The following is a 21,281-nucleotide window of genomic DNA, read 5'->3' on the forward strand; positions in this document are numbered from 1 at the left end:
GTTCTGACTTTTTCACCGGTGCCTGCTTCCTGGCAGATTCTGCGGGACACCGGGGTGTTTGAGCACACCTGGAAGGAGCTGGAACTCTGGCTGGAACATTTAGAGAGCACCGTGGAAGAAAACAAAGAGACCGTGATTCAGTTTCTGGAACGCGTAAGCACATCTTCCCCACATAAAGGAGCATGCTCAGAGACCATTATACTACTCCTTAGCATAATCGAGGCATCTTTGATGCACCAGCGCCAAAAGGCTTCTTGTCCTGGCTCAATTCCTAATTCTGGCTGAGATTTCAGAATCTGCTTAGTTTTAGAATCTGTAAAATAGGGATATGTTACAGCATGCTGTTTCATTTCCTTTTGGGAATTTGTTTTTGTGTGCTGTACTAAAAGGAGATATTTTTTAAAATTCCACAACAAAAAGTTTAGACCCAACTTCATAGTGAGGCTATACTGATCAAGGATTGAACATATTATCACTTCCCTTGATTTTGACCAGTGACATTTTCTGGCTTTTTCATTTCACCTGTGACCATCTGAATGTTTTCCACTTGACTCTTTACTGCCCAGATTTTATTGACATTGGTGGCGAATCCCTATTCATACACAGACAAAGCATCTGACTTTGTCCAAGAAGCGAGCACGCTGCAGGTCACCATGACGAAGCAAGAAGCCGACGACGTGAGCATTCCCATCTCCCACATTGACGGTATGTTCCGACCTGTTCTGCGCTGCTCAGAGAAGAGCAAGCTGCAGTGACGTGTTAAGAGCTAGAGAGCAAGAACCGCACTAATGCCCTGGGCCAAGTGCACCCAGGCCCTTTGCAGCAAAGACCCGCCTGCTCTGCAAATGAAACCTCCTACGCATTCACATAATGGGAAACACTTGTTTTATTTGTGTAGTATTTACTGTGTGCCAGGTGGGGTTTTAAGCTCTTTCTAAATCCTATCTCATGTAAATCTCATAAGCAACCCCAAGAGAGAAGGGTATTATTGTTCTCCTCATTTTATGTAGCGATAAGGCGACTGGGGCACAGAGAGGTTTAGTATGAAGACTTGCTCAAGCTCAGACAGTTTCTACATAGCAAAGTCAGGTTTCGAAGCCTACTCTGGCTCTGGCCTGTGCTTTAACCCTCACACTACTTTGCCTCTGAGATTTTGGCTTGTTTGCCTGAACATCTGGGCTAAAGTTCCTGGGCTTCTTGTGTCATATGAGGAAACTTCCACCTATTACCTCCTCAGCTGAATATCCTGCATTTTATCAGACAAAGACATTAAAGATTTCATAGGCAATGTCTTCGTCTGTTTAGGGTCAAACTATATTAAATACTCCCTCTGAGAGGATTTTGACTTTTTTCTCTTTGCATGTATTCTGCTCCTGCCTCCCTGTGGGTATTTGCAGTGAAACCCTTCGGTGGCTGACATGTCAGCTGGATTCCCCTCTTTCTGTCTCAGATGTCCTCGACATGGTGGATGTCCTGGTGGAGGGCAGCGAAGGTTTGGATGAGGAAATTGGGTTCTCTCTAAATGAAGACATGATCCTGCTCACCTTCCCATTCAGTGCTGTGGTCCCCGCGGCCCTGGAAGCCAGGAATAAGTTGCTCCTGGGGACAGGCAATGAAGCAGGTACCTGCGTACAGTCAGGATGTGCTGGCTGCATCCGGCCGGCTGGTCTGTGCATGGTGGGAGGTGGGATTCTGGGGGCTCTGCAGTCAATTGCTGAGAACCCACAGCAACAAGAGGTCAGAGCCCCCAGAGTGATAGCCACCTAGCCAGCAGAGCAGTACAGGGTTAGGGATCTTGGGGCTGGCTAGGCTGTTGGGAAATTGGTCCTTTCAGCATGAGTCTGAAATAATGTGTTTGCCTGGCTGTGCAGACAGCCTCTGTACCTGTGATGTTTTCTGTCAACATTTATTCTTGCTACGTTGATGGAAAGGATGAAACCTTCATACTCGTTAGATTTTCCAGACAACTTAGACCCAAGGAAGTATTCACAGATTATGATAGTGTCATTGGTCAGGAGAGCTCAGGCTTTGCTGCAGTAACAAATAAACCCTGACTTGTCAGTGGTTTAATAAATAAAGGTCTGTTTCTAGACCTTCCTGTGGTCGAGTACAGGCCAGGTGGCTCTTCTGGTTGGCTGTTCTCCAGGAATTTGGACAGGGATCCAGGCTGCTCCCATTTTGTAGCTATGCCGTCTCATCATGTGGCTACCAAGATCACCATGGAAAGGGAAGAGAGGGTGGACAGTCAAGCAAGGGGTGTTATGGCCTGGAAGTGACTAAACCAGGCATGTGGTCCCAGCCTACCCACAAGAGAGGCTTGTTGCCAAAGCAGAGGAAACGGATTGGCGAGCACTTAGCAAGTCCTGGTTCCAGGTGGCTTTTGCCTGGGCTCTTACTTGCCTGGCTCTTCACTCCTGGGCCTCGGGAGCAGATGTCTGACTGCGTGCTACATATTTAATGAAACAGATCCTAGCACAGTCTCCAGCAGTAGCATCTCCTTCCCTGTGGTTATGCATCCCCTCGTGGAGTTGCATGAATTTTTCTGGGTCTTGCATGTATGTGGGAGAAGGTGGTGGTGTTAGGTCACAGAAGGGTCTGCCCAGCCAACCTGTGCCCACATGCATCTCATTCCTTTGCAGCAGAAAACGTTGTGACGTATCTGACAGCAGTGCTGACTGACCTCCTCCACACCCAGAGGGACCCCCTGGCTCTGTGTCTGCTGCTCCAGGCATATGACAAGCTTGAGCTTCCATGCCCGGTGCCCTGCTGCCACCAGCTCTCTCGGTTTAACAGATACTACAGCCTTTGGATCCCGGAGCAAGCCCGAGAGGCCTTGGTGAGCTGCAGCCATAGCCGTGGTTACTGCTTTTGTGCAGGGTTCTTCCCGGGTCACAGCTGGCTGGGCCACAGCTGTGCAGCTGGATAGCCAGACAGCAGGGTGAAATTTCTTACGCCGAAGTCCCCTGCATAAGAGAGAAAGCTAAGTAGTATCCCTGGTGCTCAGCTGACAGAGCTGAACACGTAAGACTCCGCGATGTAGCCAAGTTCAATTTCCCACTGGCTGCCCGATAATGATTGGTTAGGGCAGGAGCGCTGCCTTTTCCTTTCTTCCTTCCCTTGTTGTCTGTGCGTGCTTGTCTCCTGGCTTTCCTCTGCGGACCTTAGCACGGCCCTAGACAGACTGCTCAGCTGTCACACCTGGCCCCTCAAGGGCTCCATCGGTGCCTCTTCTGCTAAAGCTGGGGAAGGAAAGGAACAAAGTGGATTTTCTTGTAATGGGATTCTGGCGCCAATGCAGAGCATTTACAGTGGTGTGTGGAGCAAGAAATGAACTTCGTGGTATGCATTTTTGTGTGTTCATTTCATTTTAGCTGTGTTTGAAAAAGCGGACAGCCTAGGCCCTCCTTGTCTTGCGATATTGGCAGCAGTAGCCAACAATAATCGCATGCTTTCTGTGCGTTTTTTGGAGGCATGCCAGGTCCTATACTAAGTGTACTACATGTATTTTTGGCGGTTTAATCCTCACCGCAACTCTTAAGAAGTTGGTCCGCCGTCTTTAATACACAGTGAAACTGAGGCACAGAGCGGTTCCAACACCAGTCAGTGGGGGATTCAGGATTTGGCCCAGGCAGTTTGGCTCCAGAGCCCTCACCCATAAGGCCGTTGCCACCTTCCTCCCCATGTATGCCACAGTGGTAGGTAGCCAGACATCAGCTTATGTGGGGGGTGTTCAGAGCTCTGTTCTGCCCCTCATGATTGCTCAGAGTGGGTGTGTCCTTCTGTGGAGTAAGACTCAGCAGTGGTTCTCATCCTCTAGGGTCTGCTAGAATTTCCCAGAGGGCCCATTCAAACTGGACTGCTGGGTTCCAGCCACACAGTGTCCGACCCTGCAGGTCTGGGTGGAGCTGGAGAATTTGTGTTTCTCACATAGTCCCCCGATGCTGCTGCAGGCCTGGGAGCACTCTGACAACCGCCAAGTTTCAGGGCATGTTACGGCCTTGGGTGTTATTAGCCTATGGACGTCAAATGGGGTTAGGGCAACATAAGCCACACGTAGTAAATAAAGAAGGCAGCTTGGTAGTTAGGTTAGAAGAAATGAATAACTTCAGTTTGAGGCAGAAGGGCTCCTGAAATTTCTCTGCGTTCTGCCCGTCTTCTGTCCTAACAAGATGTTCGACCCGCGGCTCCCGGGAAGGTCTTCCAAAGGCAGGCCACTCGCAGAGCGGGCTCCTCTGTGGGCGGGTTGCCCCCTGGATAGTGATTCTTGTGATTCGCATCCTGCCTCTGTTGCACGTGGCTCCTGCCTGTGATTTGGGCCTTCACATGCGGCCAGCAGGAATGCTCTAGGAAAGTATGCATGACATGGCATGGGAACTTACTTTACTGAAGTCGAATGCCCCATGGGCCCGTATCTGTTAGTCCTAGCCCAGCCTGTGCTTCTTTGTGAAACATCCCTTTGTTTTGTGTTACCCTTGCCTAGGACCGTTTTCATCTGCAGTGATGTGTCCTTTTCTTCCCCGGCCTTTCACTGTCTCCCTCAGCTGCTGCAGCCACAGGGCAGCCCCCGACCCGCTGCCGTTCCCTCGGCCTCCTCCTTCACAGCCCTGCTGCAGACAGCCTATGAAAGCCAGGCGCTCCGGGACGAGCACATCCAGGCGCAGCTGCAGGCCGCCATGCCCCGCCTCCCCATGCAGCAGGTCCTGCGCGCAGCCAAGCAGGTGCTGCTCTACCTGCGGAGCACCGTGGAGAACTTCGGCCAGGTCAGCGCTGCCCCGTCCTCCGCGTGCTGCAGGGCCCTGCCACCAGAACTCGGCCTTCTCTGAGTCAGGCCCCCAGCTCAGCACACTCTTGCTCCCTGGAGCCCACTGCAGAGGCAGTTTAGTGCCGTTCTGCCCGGACCTCAGCCGCAAACTCTGTGTGTCCCTCGGCAACTGCAGATGGGAGCCAGGTGCAGCCAGGCTTTGTTTTTAGGGCAGCTCTGGTCAAGACAGGGTCCTTCCTACAGTAGACTGGGTTGGTGGCACTGCCGGGCTGCCTTTTCTTCTTTTTGTCACCAAGCCTGGAGTGTACTGGTGTGTCATGGCTCACTGTAGCCTCGACCTCAGTGGACTCAAGCCACCTTCCCACTTCAGCCTCCCGAGTAGCTGGGACTATAGGCATGCACCACCATGCCCACCAAAGTTTTGTGATTTTGTAGAGATGGGGTCTCGCCATGTTCCCCAGACTGGTCTCAAACTCCTGGACTCAAAGCGATCTGCCTGCCTCAGCCTTCCACAGTGCTGGGATGCAGGTGTGAGCACCGTGTCCAGCCCAGCCCTCCCTCTTTCTTAAGTTTATTAGTTCAGTAGCTGGCTCTTGAATTTCTGCTCCTGGTGTGATTGGAGGGCTTTTTGTTTACGTTTCGAGGTGGGCCTGTCCCTTTCGGTTTAATCAAAACAACCTTTGTGTTTCACCAAAGCTTAGGGAGACACATCTCTTCTTTGAGAAATGGCATTGCGTTGACAGTGTCTCCCACACTCTGTGTGAAGAGTTGCCATCTCGGCCTGCCTCCCGAGTCTCCTGCTCTGAATACCCGGGCCCTGGAAGCCACTGCTTGGTGGCTGTGAGCCCTTCTCTTCCCTGCTGAGGCTCGTGCTCTCATTCTCACAGCTGGGCAGAAGCGCGGGCCTGCCCCTCCTGCAGCTCTTCCTGGATCTCCTCAGGCGCCTGGTTGTCCACTGTGAGCAGCTGGATGCCCAGAACCAGCAGAGATGCGAGGCCGCCCGGGCCGAAGCTGACCTCTTCCTGGACATGGAGTCTGTGGCCTCCCTGGAGTTGGCCAATGACCAGGTACCACCGCCCTCCTCCACAGGTCGCCTGTTAGCCTTTTTTCAGCGTCATGGGTAGTGGCTTTCTCGCCACTTCTGATTCAAAACAAATATACATCCATTGTGGAAAGATAGGGAAATGTAGAAACTCCAGCAAAGATCATAAAAACTTCTAGCTCTGCCAGGTGTGCGTTTTAATTTGGGCATTTCTCTTTCCGTTGCTTCTCTGTGCAGACAGCTTCTCCCTACAGACAGCTTTCTCTCACGCTGCACGAGGTGAGCCTGCTGAGAAACTGAGTAGCTGCAGCCCGCATTGAGTGGAAGATGGGCAGTGGGTACTGCTTTCCACAGTAAATACACAGGAAATAGACTGCTCTGAGAAGCAGTGGCCTTTCTCTCCTGTTAGGAGGCTTGGGGAGCAGGCTGTTTAATTGGGGCCAGGATGACTATTTCTCTCACAGTTTGCCGTGTAACCTGTTTTACTGGGTTCAGGAGGCAGACCTGTTTTTTGTTTCACAATCTAATTGAAATGCATACTTGCTTCCTTTGAGCTCCGAGTTGCCTTTCTGGGAGGTATTTGCTTGGGTGGGACCACCTATTAGCCAGTCACCATGGGGCAAAGCATCCTTTTTTTTTTTTTAAAGCATTCTTAATATGTCATCGTACTTTGCTGTTTTTAACTGGCAGAGCTTGAGTGGAAACTGTGATAGGCTCCTCTTTCCTTCCCTTAAGAATAAATAAGGAAAGAAAATTCCTTCCGGTCTCTGGGAACCGGTGGAACATCATTGGCGAAGAATTGGTTCAGCAGGGCTGTGAGGAACGACTGAATGAAATTATTCTCTAATCCAGCAAGGGTGGTGCTTAGCTGCGTTCTGTTCAATGTTTACTCAGTTGGCCAGGTCAGAACTAGTTTGGGGGTTTTGTGGGGTCACTCGAGGCCCAGCTCCTGCTGACTGTGGAGACAGGATTGCTTTTAATTCAGGATCACAGACACACAGTGGCTTAATGCCAACCCACTTTCCCTGGACACCTGGTCTCATCTAAACTGACATCACCCCACCCCGGCTGTAAGTAAACACCCTTGTCCCTCAACCGGATGTATTTAGGAGGGCAAGGCCACTGAGGAGAAGCCAGCAGCCAATTGAGCTTATGTACATGGTAGTGTTTCTGCGCGGGCCGCCCCCCACACCAAGTGACCATAGAGAGCACTTTTCCCATGCTGGAAATTCACCCAGGCTGGGCCCTTCAGACATGCACAGGCGAGTGTGGGTGGGGCACAGCCAGGTCACAGTCCAGTCCTTCCGGATCCGGTGGAGTGCCATCAGATGGCTATGCTACAATGGGATGACAGCTGTGGCTGGGCTTGGCTGGGATGCCATGGGCACCCCTGGGAGGGGTGTGGAAATGCGGGCTTGAGAATGGAATGGGTTAGGAAAGGGGCCTTCTGCTCTCTGTCCCGCTAACAACAGTGAATACTCGTGTGTGGCAGCTGCTGCCCCTCTCTTAGCCCTGTGCCTTGTGTGACATCTTTGCCTCATCACTGCCTTTCAGACACTGGAGGAGGTGCTCACGGCCATCCTCCGGCATCCCACCCTGGAGGGCTGGTTCCTGGCCCTGGAGCAGCAGGCCCTCCCGCCGCACACTCTCAGCCCTGTCCTCGTGAAGCTTCTGGCCACCCACTTTAGTGCAGGGGTCCTTCAGCTGCTGGTGGCGAGTGCCCCGATCCTCCGCAACATTGGGCAGCTGGGGCTCCTGGCCAGGTACTCTGAGGCTGTCACCCAGAGTGTGCTGAAGGAACTTCGGAGCAGGAGGGCAGGCCCGGCCGCGTCACCACTGAAGACCCCGCTGCAGCTGGAGGCCCTGCAGGAGCTGCATCCGTACATGGGGGGTGCCCAGATCCGTGAGCTCACCCTGGCCCTGCTGAGCCTTCCTGAGGCCCACCTGGTGACCCAGCAACCCACGAAATCCCCCAGGAAAGAAAGACGTCTGAATGCTCTCGGAAAGACCCTGGTGCAGCTGCTGACCTGCAGCCCCCAGGATCAGCTGCAGAGTGGTGAGCTCCTGTGGTCCTCTGAGTACGTGAGAGGCCTGGGGGCTCTGCTGCCGACGCTGGCGGTGGACGAGCTGGACACCGCGCTCCTCCACACTCTGCAGAGAGACCCTGTGCTGGCCCCCGCAGTCAGGGCTGATCTGCTTGACTACTGCCTGGCCCGGCGCACACAGGCGGCCCTCAGCATCGCCGCCCTGCTTCTCCAGCAGAGCTGCACCCACCTGCTGTGGTTCGAGCAGTGGTGCCTGCGGGCTGGCCCAGGGCTCGGCCTCCAGGGGGACCTGGACGACTTCCTCCCCCTCATCCGTGTGTATCTCCAGTGCAGGATGCAGGGCCACTTCACACGCCCAGCAGGAGGTAAGGGAAAGGCTAGCTTTGGGCACCTGGGAGTCTTCAGTTGCACCAGCTAAGAAGGTGAACTGCATGGCCATTTTTAAACCCTAGAGCTTCAGGTTCTGGGATGTGGGTTAGTTTCCAGTGTCTGACACAACTCTGAAGGTGGAGAAAGGTGGAGTAATTCTCCCCGATGTGCTGTCTCCCTCCAGTCTTCCTACTTTGTGACTTGAGGCACAGCCCCTCATGCCCATCAGGTCTGAGTTGCCCCACATGCAGCTAAGGGGTGGGGTGCAGTAGCTGGGGTTATTTAGGGCTGTCCTGTTCTGTTGAAGGAGTTCTTTGGTGCGAATCCATCCTATGTCCCTCCCGGGTTCCCCACCCTCTAGGGAGATGTTGGTGAGCTGAGGTTGAGTCAAGGCAGCTTGGGGTCCACTCTCTCTTCTGTTGCCAGTCACTGGGATTCAGAGCTGAGGCACTTTTTAATTACCCCAAATTTAATATAATTCCATTTTGTTGAATGCATGAATGATTTTTACTCACTGCTTTGCCTCTGTTGTGTGTAACTTCATAGTAGTGATGACAGAGGTTTTAAAAAGTGAGACAGCGCCCTGCAGCCGGGAGTCTTCTAGACAGTGGTGCTTGACATTGACATACCTCTCCTTGGGCACGTAGTTCATGTAACACTGTATAAAGGAATACCCAGGGCTGAGTAATTCAAAAAGGAAAGAAGCTTGTTTGGCCCGTGCTTCTGCAGGCTGTACAGGAACCGTGGAGCTAGCATCTGCTTCCTTTAAGGGCCTCAGGCTGCTTCCACTCATGGTAGAAGACAAAGCAGAGCCAGCTCTGCAGAGATCACATGGCCAGAGGGGAAGCAAGAGGCACAGGAAGTAGCAGGCTTTTTCACACCTGGCCCTTAGGGAACTAATAGAGTGAGCCAGAACTCACTCTACTGCAGGAACTCCACCGAGCCATTCATGAACGACCTGCCTCCACGACCCAAACACCTCCCGTTAGACCCCACCTCCAACACTGGGGATCACATTTCAACATGAGAGTTGGAGGGGCCAAACATCCAAACCATAGCAGCTACCCTCTCTCTGTTCCACGGCTTTGAAGAATGAATCCCATGTAAACTGAGAACCTTTGCACTTACGGCCTTATCATGGGCTTAGAAACAGGGGCTGTAGCTAGGGCCCCCTGGGTTGAAAAGTATCCATCAAGAGTGTCGACTGATGTGTTGGGGAGGACCGTTTGAAGGAGACAGGTGTGCCAGTTTTCATGGTGTCAGTACTCCTGCCGTGGCCAATTCCAAGCCACCAGTGTGGCATCGCCAAAGTCACAGGATAGCTAAAATACAGCAGCCAGTTCCTATGAGCTGGTCCAAGCTGGCTCCAGCCCACCATTACATGTGATGACTTCTTTGTGGCTGTGCCCTAGTGTCCTCTGCTGCCATTCCTGTCTTGAGGAAGACCCTGTGGAGGCAGCTACAGAGCAGGCTTCTCAGCACTGACAGTCCCCCAGCATCTGGGCCGTACCAGGAGGTCCTGGCACAGCTGGTCCCGTTTGCTCGAGCCAAGGATCTCAGCGTCCTCATGGACCACCTGCCCAGCTTGCTGCACACCCCGAACAGTCACAAGAGGTATGAAGGCTTGGGATGGTTCCAGGATGTTCTCCTCTCAGCTTCACTTTTCTATTTTTTAAATTCATGGAGTAAGTCAGTGAAAAACTGCCGCATTGCTGTTGTGTCCTGTCTGTGATCAGGCAGTTCCTATGAGCACTCTTTCAGCCATCCTGCCTGGAGCTTATACATCTCCATAAGTGGATGGCTGGGTCAGGTTTCCTGAGAGCCATGGATCTCAGCTGGGCGTGATTTTCTCCCAGGGGATGATGAACAATGTCTGACATCCTTTATTGTCACAACTAGGATGAGAAGGTGTTGCTTCTGGCTTCTAAAGGGTGGAATTATCTGACCCAAAATGTCAGTAGCACTGAGGTTGAGAAAATCCTGATTTAGACAAAATCTGGAATACATATCCTTTTCCTGCTGTATTAATAGTATTTCCCTTGTAAAAATTCCAGTATATCTTTGGCATTTGTATAAGAGTCCAGGGAATCCTGTGGTTCCTGTGAGTGGGTAGTAGAACTCAGCATCTATCCCATATGCTTCTTTGTGATACTGGATTGTATGTAAAGTCGGAGGATTTAAGCCTGCTGTCTCTGACTCTCATCTCCTGCAGCAGGTGGATCGTGGCTGACTCCATTTCATCAGCTCTGGAAGGGTCAGCAGAAGAGCTGTGTGCCTGGAGAAGGACCCTTTTGGAGTCCTGTGTGAAGTGGCTGATCGTGTCTTTCAGTGGTGGCCAGCAAGATGATGACAGTACTCAAGATCAGGAGAAGCAAATGCTGCTTAGATTAAATGAGTTGTTGGTAGGTGTCTTGTCTTAGAGATCCATATTAAGTTTCTGTGGGAAAGAGTATAAGATGAATTATGTTAACAAATGTTTGAATGTTAAACCAACCTTACATTCCTGGGGTAAACCTGCTTGATTCTCATGTGTTATTTTAATACATTGTTTGATTTGCTAATATTTTGTTAAGGATTTTTGCATCTGTGTGCATGAGGGATGTTTGTAATTTTGTTTTCCTGTAATGTCTTTGTTCCTAAGGATTAGGTAATGCTGGCCTCATAGAACAAGTTGAGAAGAATTTCACTGGGTAGAAAATTCTAGGTTGTTAGTTTTTTCCTCAGTATTTCAAACTTGTTGCTTTCCTGTCTTCTGGCCTGCTTTGCTTCCAGTGAGAAACCTGCCTTTCTTACCTTTGTTCCTCTGTGTGTTATGTCTTTTTTCTCTGACTGATTTTAGGGTTTTTTGTTTGTTTGTTTGTTTGTTTTTTGACATAGTTTAAAGCAGTTTGATAATGATGCACTTCAGGGTAGTTTTATTCAAGTTTCTCGTACTTTGGGTTCAGTGAGCTGTGTGGTCTGTGGGTTTATAGTTTTCACAAAATTTAGAAATATTTGGCCATTATTCCCCTGCACCCAGTGGGTAGCTTGATGTTGGTATGACAGACTGGGCTCTTTTAGAGGGTTGCCTCCCTCCTTCCCTGCCTTTTCTTTTGAGGTGAGTTTATATATTTTGAAATGTACAGAAATATGTGTATTTCATATATCTGCCTACCCCACATTCCTATCCAAGGAGATTTTCATCATCCCAGAAAGTTTCTTGCACGTCTTCCCCAAATCCCCTTCCCTCCAAAGCAGCTACTCTTTTGATTTCTGTCACCCTGAGGTTCCTTTGCCTCTTCAAGACCTTCATAGACTTGGAACTGTGCAGTATGATCATGCAGGGTGTGCACTGTGGTGCGTTTCACTTCTTTCAGTTCAGTGATTTCTTCCAGATTCATCCGTCTGGTGGGAATGAGCAGTTTCTTAGTTTCGGTTGCTGAGTTGGATTCCACTGTGTGATGTCCACCCTCCTCTACCACCCATAAAAGTTAGAATTACAGGGTTTTGTGATCATTAGGCTGAAAGACATACTCATTGCAAGTAGGAACACTGCAAAAAATAGAGAAGAAAATAAAACTCTACCCAGAATCCATCTCATTATAAGTTTGGTGAATTTCCCTCTAGAGATCTTTTTACATATCTGTGTGTGTGTGATAAAATTATGTGTAATTTTATATATTAATGAAATATTATGCATGTTATGTATAGCCTGGTCTTTTGTTTGTTTTTAGCATAATACCATATTTAGAGATTTTTTTGTTCCCACCCAGTGACTGTGGACCTGCCATGACTTTGTTAGTGGTCAGTGGTAGATGGGCAGATGAACCATAATGCATTTCACAGTTGGATGACGCTGGACCTGTGGATGATTTTCTGTTTTTTTATTATGATAATGAATGCTGTGATGAACATCTTTGCATGATCCATTTCTGCACACTTGACCAGTTATGTCCAGCTGCAGGAAATGCTGCGGCAAAGAGAAGATGTATTTAAAAATGTGATGAGCCAGGCATGGTGACACGCACCCGTAGTTCCAGTGTCTCCGGAGGCTGAGGCAGGAGGATTGCTTGAGCCCAGAGGTTCTGGGCTGTAGTGCACTATGCTTGTGAGGTTTCTTCATCTTCACCAAGTTTGGCATCAGTATGGTGACCTCCTGGAGCAGGAGACTACCAGGTGAACTGGCCGAGGTTGGAAACAGCAGGTCCAAACTCCAGTGCTGATCAGTAGTGAATTGTGCCTATGAATAGCCATTGCACTCCAGGCTTAGCAACCTAGCAGGACTCAATCTCTTAAAAAAAAAAAAAAAGTGATGAGTGTGAGATGTGCCTCTGCTGATGATGGGTCCGGCTGCTTGGATCTCCTTGTGATTTCTGGAACTGTGGCCAACACTGCACAGCCAGCCTGGCGGGAGGCAGCGGCCTGCACACACACAGTCCTAGCTGGTCTCTCTGTCTAACCCTGTGTCCTGGGGGCTGGGTGAAGGCGTCCCACTAGTGGTTTTCATTGACTATTTAATAAAAGGCTAATTGCAAATCTGTTAGTGATGTTCGAAATGGTAGGCAAAGGAAAAAAATAACAGGACTACTCAGGAAATTTCTTTTGACTATTTGATAAACATAATTCTGCTGATAAAATGTCAGTGCTACTGGCAGAAATAAGCAAACAGTTTTTTTAAATTAAAAAAGTCCCCAAACCTGCATGCTTTTGTGGATTGTCTGGATGACTGTGTTTTGTATTTATTGAGTGACTCTAAGTGTAATTCCATAGTCTGCATTTTTAGTTTTTGTTAAGATGAATCTTGGCTCTGCTCTCTACTTCTGTAAGTTTGAGCTATCACATGCTTGTCAAGAATTGTGCAAATAAGAGGAACTGCTCAGTGATTTTCCCCATGTACATTAAGAAATCAGTATGCCTATATTAAAAAAACAAAAAGAATTGCACATAGAGGCTGGAACAGAGGAGCTGCTGGGTAGAATCACAAGCCTTGGAGCAGGAGGGGACACCGGCGCTCCTCTTTTCAACCCTTTGATCGTGGGTTTTACAGAGGAACAATCAGGCCCACGGAGGCAGTTGCCTTCCTGAAGGCTCTGCAGCTGGGGCCTTTTAGTATTTTGTAGATTGAGATGTTTCATGTGTATTTCTTACTTATTTTATTCATAGCATACACTTAATGAAGTTGATCCTGGTGATTGGCAGAAATTTGTGAAGACGGGTCTCAAGTAAGTTGATTTTATTTTCCTGGTGCCCTTTAGTAAAGTGTGAATGTCATTCATCATGCACAGCCTCTTTTATAGCTTGTTATTAGCATAATTCACGTGGTAGAGCAGATGTCACCTCATTTTTAGAGATAGACATTGGAGAAGTTAGATGATTTGCCTCGACAAACAGGGTGCTTCTGATGATGAGAGAAGAAGCAGTCTTTTTTTTTTTTTTTTTTAGGACTATTTAAGAAATACAGAAATGTGCAGAGAATAATAGTAGCTCCCACATTTAATAAATGCTGGTAGTGTTCTGTGTTTATCCTGTTTCTTTCTCATCCCTCTCTAACCAAAGATCAGCAGGCTTCTGAGGTTCTGCTTTGTCTTGTCAGTATGTTATTTTGTATTTCATACACTGAGTGTTGTTAAACTGTATTGTGTAGAGTGTTTAACATTTTACATTAACGTCTCATTCCTTACACATGCTTTTGTTAGCTGAGATGTATCTAATTTACCCATGTTGGTACTTGCGGGTCTAAGTCGTTCATTTTTACTGCTGTAGAATATTCGGTCTTCTGACTGTATTCCAGTTTATTTAGCCAGTCCTGTACTGACAAACGTCTAGGCCATTCTCCCTTTTCTCCCCTTTACATCTCTCTTTTCCTCCTCCTCTCTCTCTTATTCTCTCATTCTCTCGCGTCATAGTCTTGCAGTCTCTATCATGTCTCTTGGCACACAGGCAGTAGTTTCTTGGGGTGGATTGGGGACTTACTGGTTTCTAGTGTGGGTGCATCTTCAGTTCTACTGCTCCTCAACGTTGTTGAGTAAATTTTTTGTTTTTGTTTTTGACATGAAATTTCACTCTTGTTGCCCAGGCTGGAGTACAATGGTGTGGTCTTGGCTCACTGCAACCTCTTTCTCCGGGTTCAAGTGATTCTCCTGCCTCAGCCTCCTGAGTAGCTGGGACCACAGGCACGCACCACTATAGCTGGCTACTTTTTTGTATTTTTAGTAGAGACGGGGTTTCACCATTTGCCCAGGCTGGTCTGGAACCCCAGACCTTGGATAATTCACCCACTTCGGCCTCCCAAAGTGCTGGGATTATAGGCATGAGCCACCGCGCCGGCCAAAGAATTCGAACTGGCAGCATAGTGTGTGTGAGGGTTCATTTTCCCTCACATCCTCCCTGACACTTGACACAATCCAACTCTTCAGTTTGGGGCAGTCAAATAGCCATGAATTATTTTCATTTCCCTGACCATCCATGAACTTGAAACAGTCAGAGAAAAGTACTTCACGCGAGAGGAGAGAGAGAAGTGAGGGTGGGTCCTAGGTTAATGACAACTGTAGGTTACCAGACGGAATGATGACATTTCTTTCCATCTCAGGTTAAAGTTATCCATGTAGGACTGAAAAACACTTTTTTTAGAGCATGTTGCTTTCCTTTCCTTGGCGGGTTTTGAAGGGATTTAGGACGTAGAAGGCTTCTGAACCATTTGACGGAAGTTCTGAGTAGAGGACAGTGAGGAAGGAGGGAGGCCAGGCAAGGTGACCTGGGAGGCACTAAGTCGCCTCTTTCTCAGGCACAGCTGTTCTCATGCCTCCTGGAGTTTCCACGAAGCAGGAAGTTCGTTTAGCGTTTGAGTCATAAAGAAAATAAATGCACTGCATCCCTCTCTTGTTTCCAGAAGTGCTCCCTGTGTCAGTGGACAGACAGGACTGTGACAGAGCCATGTAATGCCACGTCAGTGGTAGAGCCTAGATGATGTGTATAGGATATTCGCTGTAAAATTCTCAATGGCGGCTCACACCGGTAATCCCTGCACTTTAGAAGACTGAGGTGAGCGGATCACCTGAGGTCAGGAATTCAGGCCCAATCTGGCCAAAATGGTGAAACCCCGTCTCTACAAAAAAAATACAAAAATTAGCCAGGCATGGTGGTGCCTGCCTGTAATCCCAGCTACTCGGGAGGCTGAGGCAGGAGAATCACTTGAACCCGGGAGGCAGGGACTGCAGTGAGCTGAGATGGTGCCTTTGCACTCCAGCCTGGGCGATAGAATGAATGAGACTCCATCTCAAAAATAAACAAACAAATAAAATGCTGAGAAAAAGAATTTTTATTGTTTCCTGTAAAATAAATTTTTCCCCGTTAGCAAAGCTCTTTTCCTTTTGACTCTCGCGTCCTAGATTTCGGTACCAGGACCACACATTTTTAAAGACACTCCTCGCCGCCACACGGCTCCTGTACGGCCCAGAAAGCTCTGTGCGCACGAAGCTCATCCAGCTCCCGGTGGTCCACATGATGCTCATGCATCACTCGCTGTTTCTGCCCACTCTACTGAAGTCTGATGGAGAGGAGGGCCCAGACAGCAAAGTAAAAGGTGACACTCCCCCGACCCTTTCATTCCGGATCCAGATTTCACCTCCTGATTTCTTTACACCAGCTGCACTGAAGTTCATCTCCCTTGGGCTCTCGGAGCTAAGGAAGCATCGCCAAGACAGTCTTGGAATGTTTTAATTCTGTCAAATCCAGGGTCAAGAAATGTCTCTGCTGACTTGTGGTCAAACAGCAGATACAAACCTGCTTCCAAGGCCTTAAGTGGCTTACAGAAGTTGTGTTTGAGATCTTAGTGCTGTATCATGGGCTCAGGTTAAAATCTAGGATCAAGGGGAAGTTAGGTGTGGGAAAAAAGTGGGAATGTCTGACCTGAGAGAAATTGATTAGCTGCATGAAATTTCTGCTCGGGAAGATTGAAACTTTTATCAAGGGGAAATGGTTAGAACTTGCCTGTTGACACTTCAGTGCTAAAACACTTCAAAAGCCCAAGTGTAGGCTCCATCGCTAATTCAGTAAGTGCTCACTTTAGTGCTCACAGGTCAGATGTCAGAGAAGGTAGTCTGAGGGTTCCTGCCCTCTTGAAGCCACATTCCGTTTAGACAGACAAAATTAACCCCCGTAAGTATTAGCAATCACCACAGGGTCGGACTGTAACAAGCATTAGCTACATCGCTGGTGTGGGTAGTAGAAAAACTGAAAAGGGCTCCACCCTTTTAATTCGGGCAAGCGTAGACAGAGTAAAGGTTTTGGTAGCACAATCATGGGGAGAACATGCCTGGATTAAAAATCTGTATTGGCTTAGTATTTGGGAGGGAGAATGAGCAGGGACTGATACTCATCCTTGTCAAAGGCCTACGAAGAAAGGTGATTGTGGAGATGCCTTCATTGAAAAGGTGGGAGGCTGGGCGCGGCGGCTCATGCCTGTAATCCCAGCACTTTGAGATGCTAAGGAGGATCTCTTGAGCCAAGGAGTTCAAGACCAGCCTGGGCAACATAGCACAACCCCATCTCAAAAAAAAAAAAAAAAAAAAGAAAAGAAAAGAAAATAACAACGACAGAAATAAGTGGGGAAGGGATTAGGTGGCAGTCCGAACACCAGTATTACTCAGAGGAGGAGATTTCAAGCATTTAAATGTTCCCTGGAAGGCTCTCTACTGGTATTCAGTGTGTCCACCCCAGCATGCCGTGTGTTTCAGGGTTGTTTTCTTGCAGAAGCGCTGGTGGACCTGATGTTGACAGTGGTGGAGCTGTGCCCCTCTGTCTGTGACAGCAGCCACTTCGCAGTGCTTCTTGGGGCCTATGGCGCCACTCTCAGTGTCCTAGGTAAGGGTGTGAGGGCTGGGTGGTGTGAGCAGGGGGAGGGAGTGAGGGCCAGGGGGTGTGAGCAAGGGTTGTGAGGGTGTGAGCAGGGGGAGGGAGTAAGGGCGGGAATGTTTTGGGCATAAGGAGTTGGGGCCTGGGGGTGTGAGCAAGGGGGTTGTTAACAGGGGAATGATACCAGGACCTGGTGGTGAGAGCAGGGTGAAGATGTGAGGACCGGGTCATTCGTGCAGAGAAGGCGGTGTGGGCAGGTGGTGTGAGCAGCAGGAGGGTGTCAGGTTCAACTTTCTAAACCCATCCTGCGTTGACTTTGTAGACCAGAAGATTTTACTTCTGCTTCGAGCGTATGAGCAGAACAAGCTCAGCCTCATCAACTTCAGGTGAGTGTTGGGCTAGAGGTGGACCAGGCCTTGAGGTCGCAGCCCCCTCTCCACGCAGTGAGCTCCAGACTCGAGATTTCTCTCATTCCGTTTTGGTTCTCAGGGAAAGAGTGAGGCAGACAGCACTCCCCTGACTCACCGGCTTCCCGGTAGGCTGCTCTGGGAAGCTTGACCTCTTGCCATAAGGCACCTGGGCGGGCCGCTCCAGCTGACCGACGGGCACCTGTCAGTCTGGAATTGCCCCAGGCTCACTTGGCTAAGCTGTGGTGTTTCGTTTGGTTGATTTTTCTGAAAACTTTTCTCCTCATCCCTTTAGGTAGATTGACTTATGCCATAGGGATTTCAGGGGAAGTGTCAGGGCCTAACTACATAAAATCTACTTGTTTGTCTGTGCATGCGTGGGTGCGTATGTCTGTGTGTGTGTGTGTGCATGCTTGCTTATGTGTATGCGTGGGTGCGTGTGTGTGTGTGTGCACGGGTGCGTGTGTGTGTGTGCACATGCGCGAGAGTGTGTCTGGCTCCCAGTCTCTTGGTCAGATGGGCTTTGGTCCCGCAGGGCTGGGCGTGACACTTCTCCCTGTGGGCCCTGCCTCGCCTCTGCAAGTGCCGCAGCTGAACGTCGGGCTCCTCTCTGCTGCCCTAGAGCCTTCTTTTCTCCCTGCCGTTTGGGACTAGCACCTGCGCATCTGCTCAGTACGTGTGCGTGTGTGTGTTCAGACAGGAGGTGGGCTGACTGGGCCAGGGAAGATGGTTCAGGAGCGCTCACAGGGAGGAGAAAACAATTTCCACTGCACAGTACTTTGTTTAAAGATAAGAAAGAGCTGTATCAGCTCAGAAGCTATCTCCCCACCCCACTCCCCCTAAAAAAACAAAGAAAAGGGAAATTAAAACACTTTTTTCTGTCTCTTAAGAATGCCCAGGGCTTGCAAAGAAACCCTTTTCCTTTCTCCGGCGCCAGCCTTGCTCTCGGCATCGGAGCTGGTGCTCCGTCAGTTATGTCCGTGCTGGAGTAGGACAGTCCTTTTTTTTTGGAGACCGAGTCTCACTCTGTGCCCAGGCTGGAGTGCCGTGGTGCAATCTCGGCTCACTGCAACCTCTGCCTCCTGGGGTCAAGCAGTTCTCCTGCCTCAGCCTCCTGAGTAGCTGGGACTACAGGCGTGTGCCATCACGCCCAGCTAATTTTTTGTATTTTTACTAGAGACAGGGTTTCACCATGTTAGCCAGGATGATCTCGATCTCTTGACCCTGTGATCTGTCTGCCTCGGCCTTGGCCTCTGAAAGTGCTGGGATTACAGGTGGGAGCCACCGTGCCCAGCCAACAGTCCTTCTTCTGTGAGGGAGAGGGGAGAACAGATCACAGGCGGGTTTTGCCACAGCGAGGCATTGTTTCAGCTGCCCATTTCTGCAGAGAACACCCTCTAACACGGAGAGCAATGAAAGCCCAGCCAGGCTGCGCAGGGAGTCACAGGTTAGGGCTGGTCGTGAAGGGAACCTAGTTTCAGCTCCCAGGGGAAGAGTGAATCAAGGATGTGCAGCTCACCGGCTCTGCGGCTTTAAGGGGCACAGAGCATTTCCACAAACAAAGTAAACGTCCCATCCTTAGCTGAGGGAGCAGGCCTGAGCTGGGGGAGCTATGCTGGGGACCCTGGACGCTCCGTGGCGGTTCTCCCGCCTGTCAGTGGTGGGTGGTCTGCTGAGTGTGCCTGGCACGTGGGCTGCCTGCCTGCCAGAAACCGGGGTGAACAGCAAGCATCCCTGAAAGGATGATTCTTTCCTTTTCTAACATTAGTGACTATTGTTGACTTGCACAGGAGCGAGTCTGGATTTAGAAGAATTTTGTTTAGAAGTAATTAGCACTGCGGACGCTCCTTGAGTGCCTGGAGGCGCTGGGCTCCGTGCTCTCAGGAAAACCTACAGGAATGAGCCACCGTCTTCCTGTCGGCTGAAGGTACCAGACTGTCAGAAGTTTAGCCCTTTTTAAAGTGGCAGCTGACTCATGCCCTGTGGTGTAAACCAGCTCTTCCAGGAGCACCAAGAGCCAGGCCCTCTGTGCCCGGGGATCGTCAGGGAGTGCTTTGTGTAAGGGTTAGCATTTGGCCAGTCACGGTGATTTGATTGAGGTGACGTTGGCAGAGGGGCCTGTGGCAGCAGGAGCGGGAAACAGCATGCATGAGGTGGAAAATCAGGACATTTTGGGAAAGCGTGAGTGGGCTGGCTTATCGGGGTCATAGGATGCGTGCAGGGAAGCAGGCAATGGGAAGGCCTAATGGGTTGACGGTGGAAGTACCAGGCGGAAGCATTTCCATTCCATCTGGGAGACAGCAGAGACTTGGTCCTCATCAGAGCTGGGCTTCGGGAGCAGCCGTGCAGTGGATAGGGAGAGGGAGGAGAAGAGATCGGGGAAGCAGGAGGCTGGAGTCATTTTCTAGGAGGAAGGCAAGGTGGCCTCTGACAGCTGCGGTGGGTGGCATTTGTGGTATGAAGGTCATGTACAGCATACACATGGTGGGCTTAGCCAAAAGGCCTGTGCGGGCAGACCTGATTCACTTGTGGCCACGTGTGAGCAGTGAGAGATCAGGATTCTGCCGCTGTGGTCGAGCATGGACTCAGGAGCCAGACTTCCTGAGTCTGAGTCCTAGCCCTGCAGCATACCATCTGGGCGGGTGACCAGCTGAGCAACTGCTTAAGCCTCTCTGCACCTCTTTCTCCCATTTGCACGAGGGGATGATAATAGTACCCACCTTATGGAGGTGTTGTGCAGATTGAGTGAATTGATCTACGTGAAGGGCTGAGAACAGGGCCTGCACATTGTAAGCTCTGTGTAGATGCTGGCTTCTGTCATCGTCACCGACACTGTCACCCACCCTCAGCATCACCATCAGCACCACCCACTTCATAAGTTGTGATGGGATTGAGTGATGTAACACGCCACATGCCCAGAACGGTGCCTGACAACTGCTACCTGTTGCGCTCATTACCGTGATTAATTCTGTTCCCAGCGGGGCCTGTGACCAGTCTCTTTTCCCTTTTCTGGCTCTAGGGTGCTGCTGTGGGGCCCAGCGGCCGTGGAGCATCACAAGACATGCCGGAGCCTGGGCAAGTCGCTGTGGCAGCAGCCAAGCGTCGGGGACATCCTCCGCCTGCTGGACCGGGACCGAATGATGCAGACCATCCTGTACTTTCCCCAGAACCGGAGGCTGCTGCCCCCCGAGGTGCGGCTGCTGCAGCTCTGTCCCTACCCGGCCTCCACCCCAGCTGCAGGGGCTCCATCTGCACCCTCAGCTTTGTTTTTCTTGTTGCTTACCTTTTTATTAAGTAAAAATCTTATCATATATGAAAGTACAGAGACCAGACCCTCGTAAGCTACCACCCAGCTGCAACAATGGTCAGCGCTGGCCCCGCTTGTTCTGTTTATACCACTGCCCTCCCCTGCCCCCAGAAAGGTGGTGGGCCCTGTCAGTTCATGTGCAAGCACTGCTTTTTATAGAGCACTTTGTTTTATGCCCTGAAATACTCAAAATAATTTGAGATCTGGCAATAACAGGTAAACTGTTATGTCATACGGTTTGAGAATCTCTAATCTCAAAATCCCAAATCCGAAATGCTCCAAAATTTGAAGCTTTTTGAGCACTAACATGAGATAGTGACACCCTTTGCTTTCCTGAGGTTCAGTGTACAGAGACTTTGTTTCATGCGCGAAATTCTCTTCAATTCCTATATAAGGTTACTTGCAGACTGTATAGTATGGGCATATGAAACAAATGATTTGTGTGTTTAGACTTGGCTTCCATCCCCAAGATATCTCATTATGTATGCAAATATTCCAAAATCTGAAACACTTCTGA

At 49.9% G+C, this 21,281-nt stretch overlaps 1 protein-coding gene across 1 annotated transcript in view; it reads left to right on the plus strand.

The window, feature by feature from the left end:
- The window catches only part of URB1 (URB1 ribosome biogenesis homolog), a 76,584-nt gene that overhangs the window by 35,138 nt on the left and 20,165 nt on the right, over positions 1 to 21,281 (plus strand). The window contains exons 16-29 of the mRNA XM_010338325.3: positions 37 to 153; positions 567 to 705; positions 1,451 to 1,621; positions 2,640 to 2,836; positions 4,542 to 4,760; positions 5,650 to 5,829; positions 7,359 to 8,214; positions 9,631 to 9,832; positions 10,431 to 10,620; positions 13,361 to 13,419; positions 15,586 to 15,779; positions 16,949 to 17,059; positions 17,373 to 17,436; positions 20,477 to 20,648. Of these exons, the coding sequence (XP_010336627.3) occupies positions 37 to 153; positions 567 to 705; positions 1,451 to 1,621; positions 2,640 to 2,836; positions 4,542 to 4,760; positions 5,650 to 5,829; positions 7,359 to 8,214; positions 9,631 to 9,832; positions 10,431 to 10,620; positions 13,361 to 13,419; positions 15,586 to 15,779; positions 16,949 to 17,059; positions 17,373 to 17,436; positions 20,477 to 20,648 (2,871 nt within the window). The remainder of the gene's footprint in view (positions 1 to 36; positions 154 to 566; positions 706 to 1,450; positions 1,622 to 2,639; positions 2,837 to 4,541; positions 4,761 to 5,649; positions 5,830 to 7,358; positions 8,215 to 9,630; positions 9,833 to 10,430; positions 10,621 to 13,360; positions 13,420 to 15,585; positions 15,780 to 16,948; positions 17,060 to 17,372; positions 17,437 to 20,476; positions 20,649 to 21,281) is intronic.

Source organism: Saimiri boliviensis, chromosome 18 (genome assembly GCF_048565385.1).
Source record: "Saimiri boliviensis isolate mSaiBol1 chromosome 18, mSaiBol1.pri, whole genome shotgun sequence".
Classification (NCBI taxonomy): Eukaryota; Metazoa; Chordata; class Mammalia; order Primates; family Cebidae; genus Saimiri; species Saimiri boliviensis.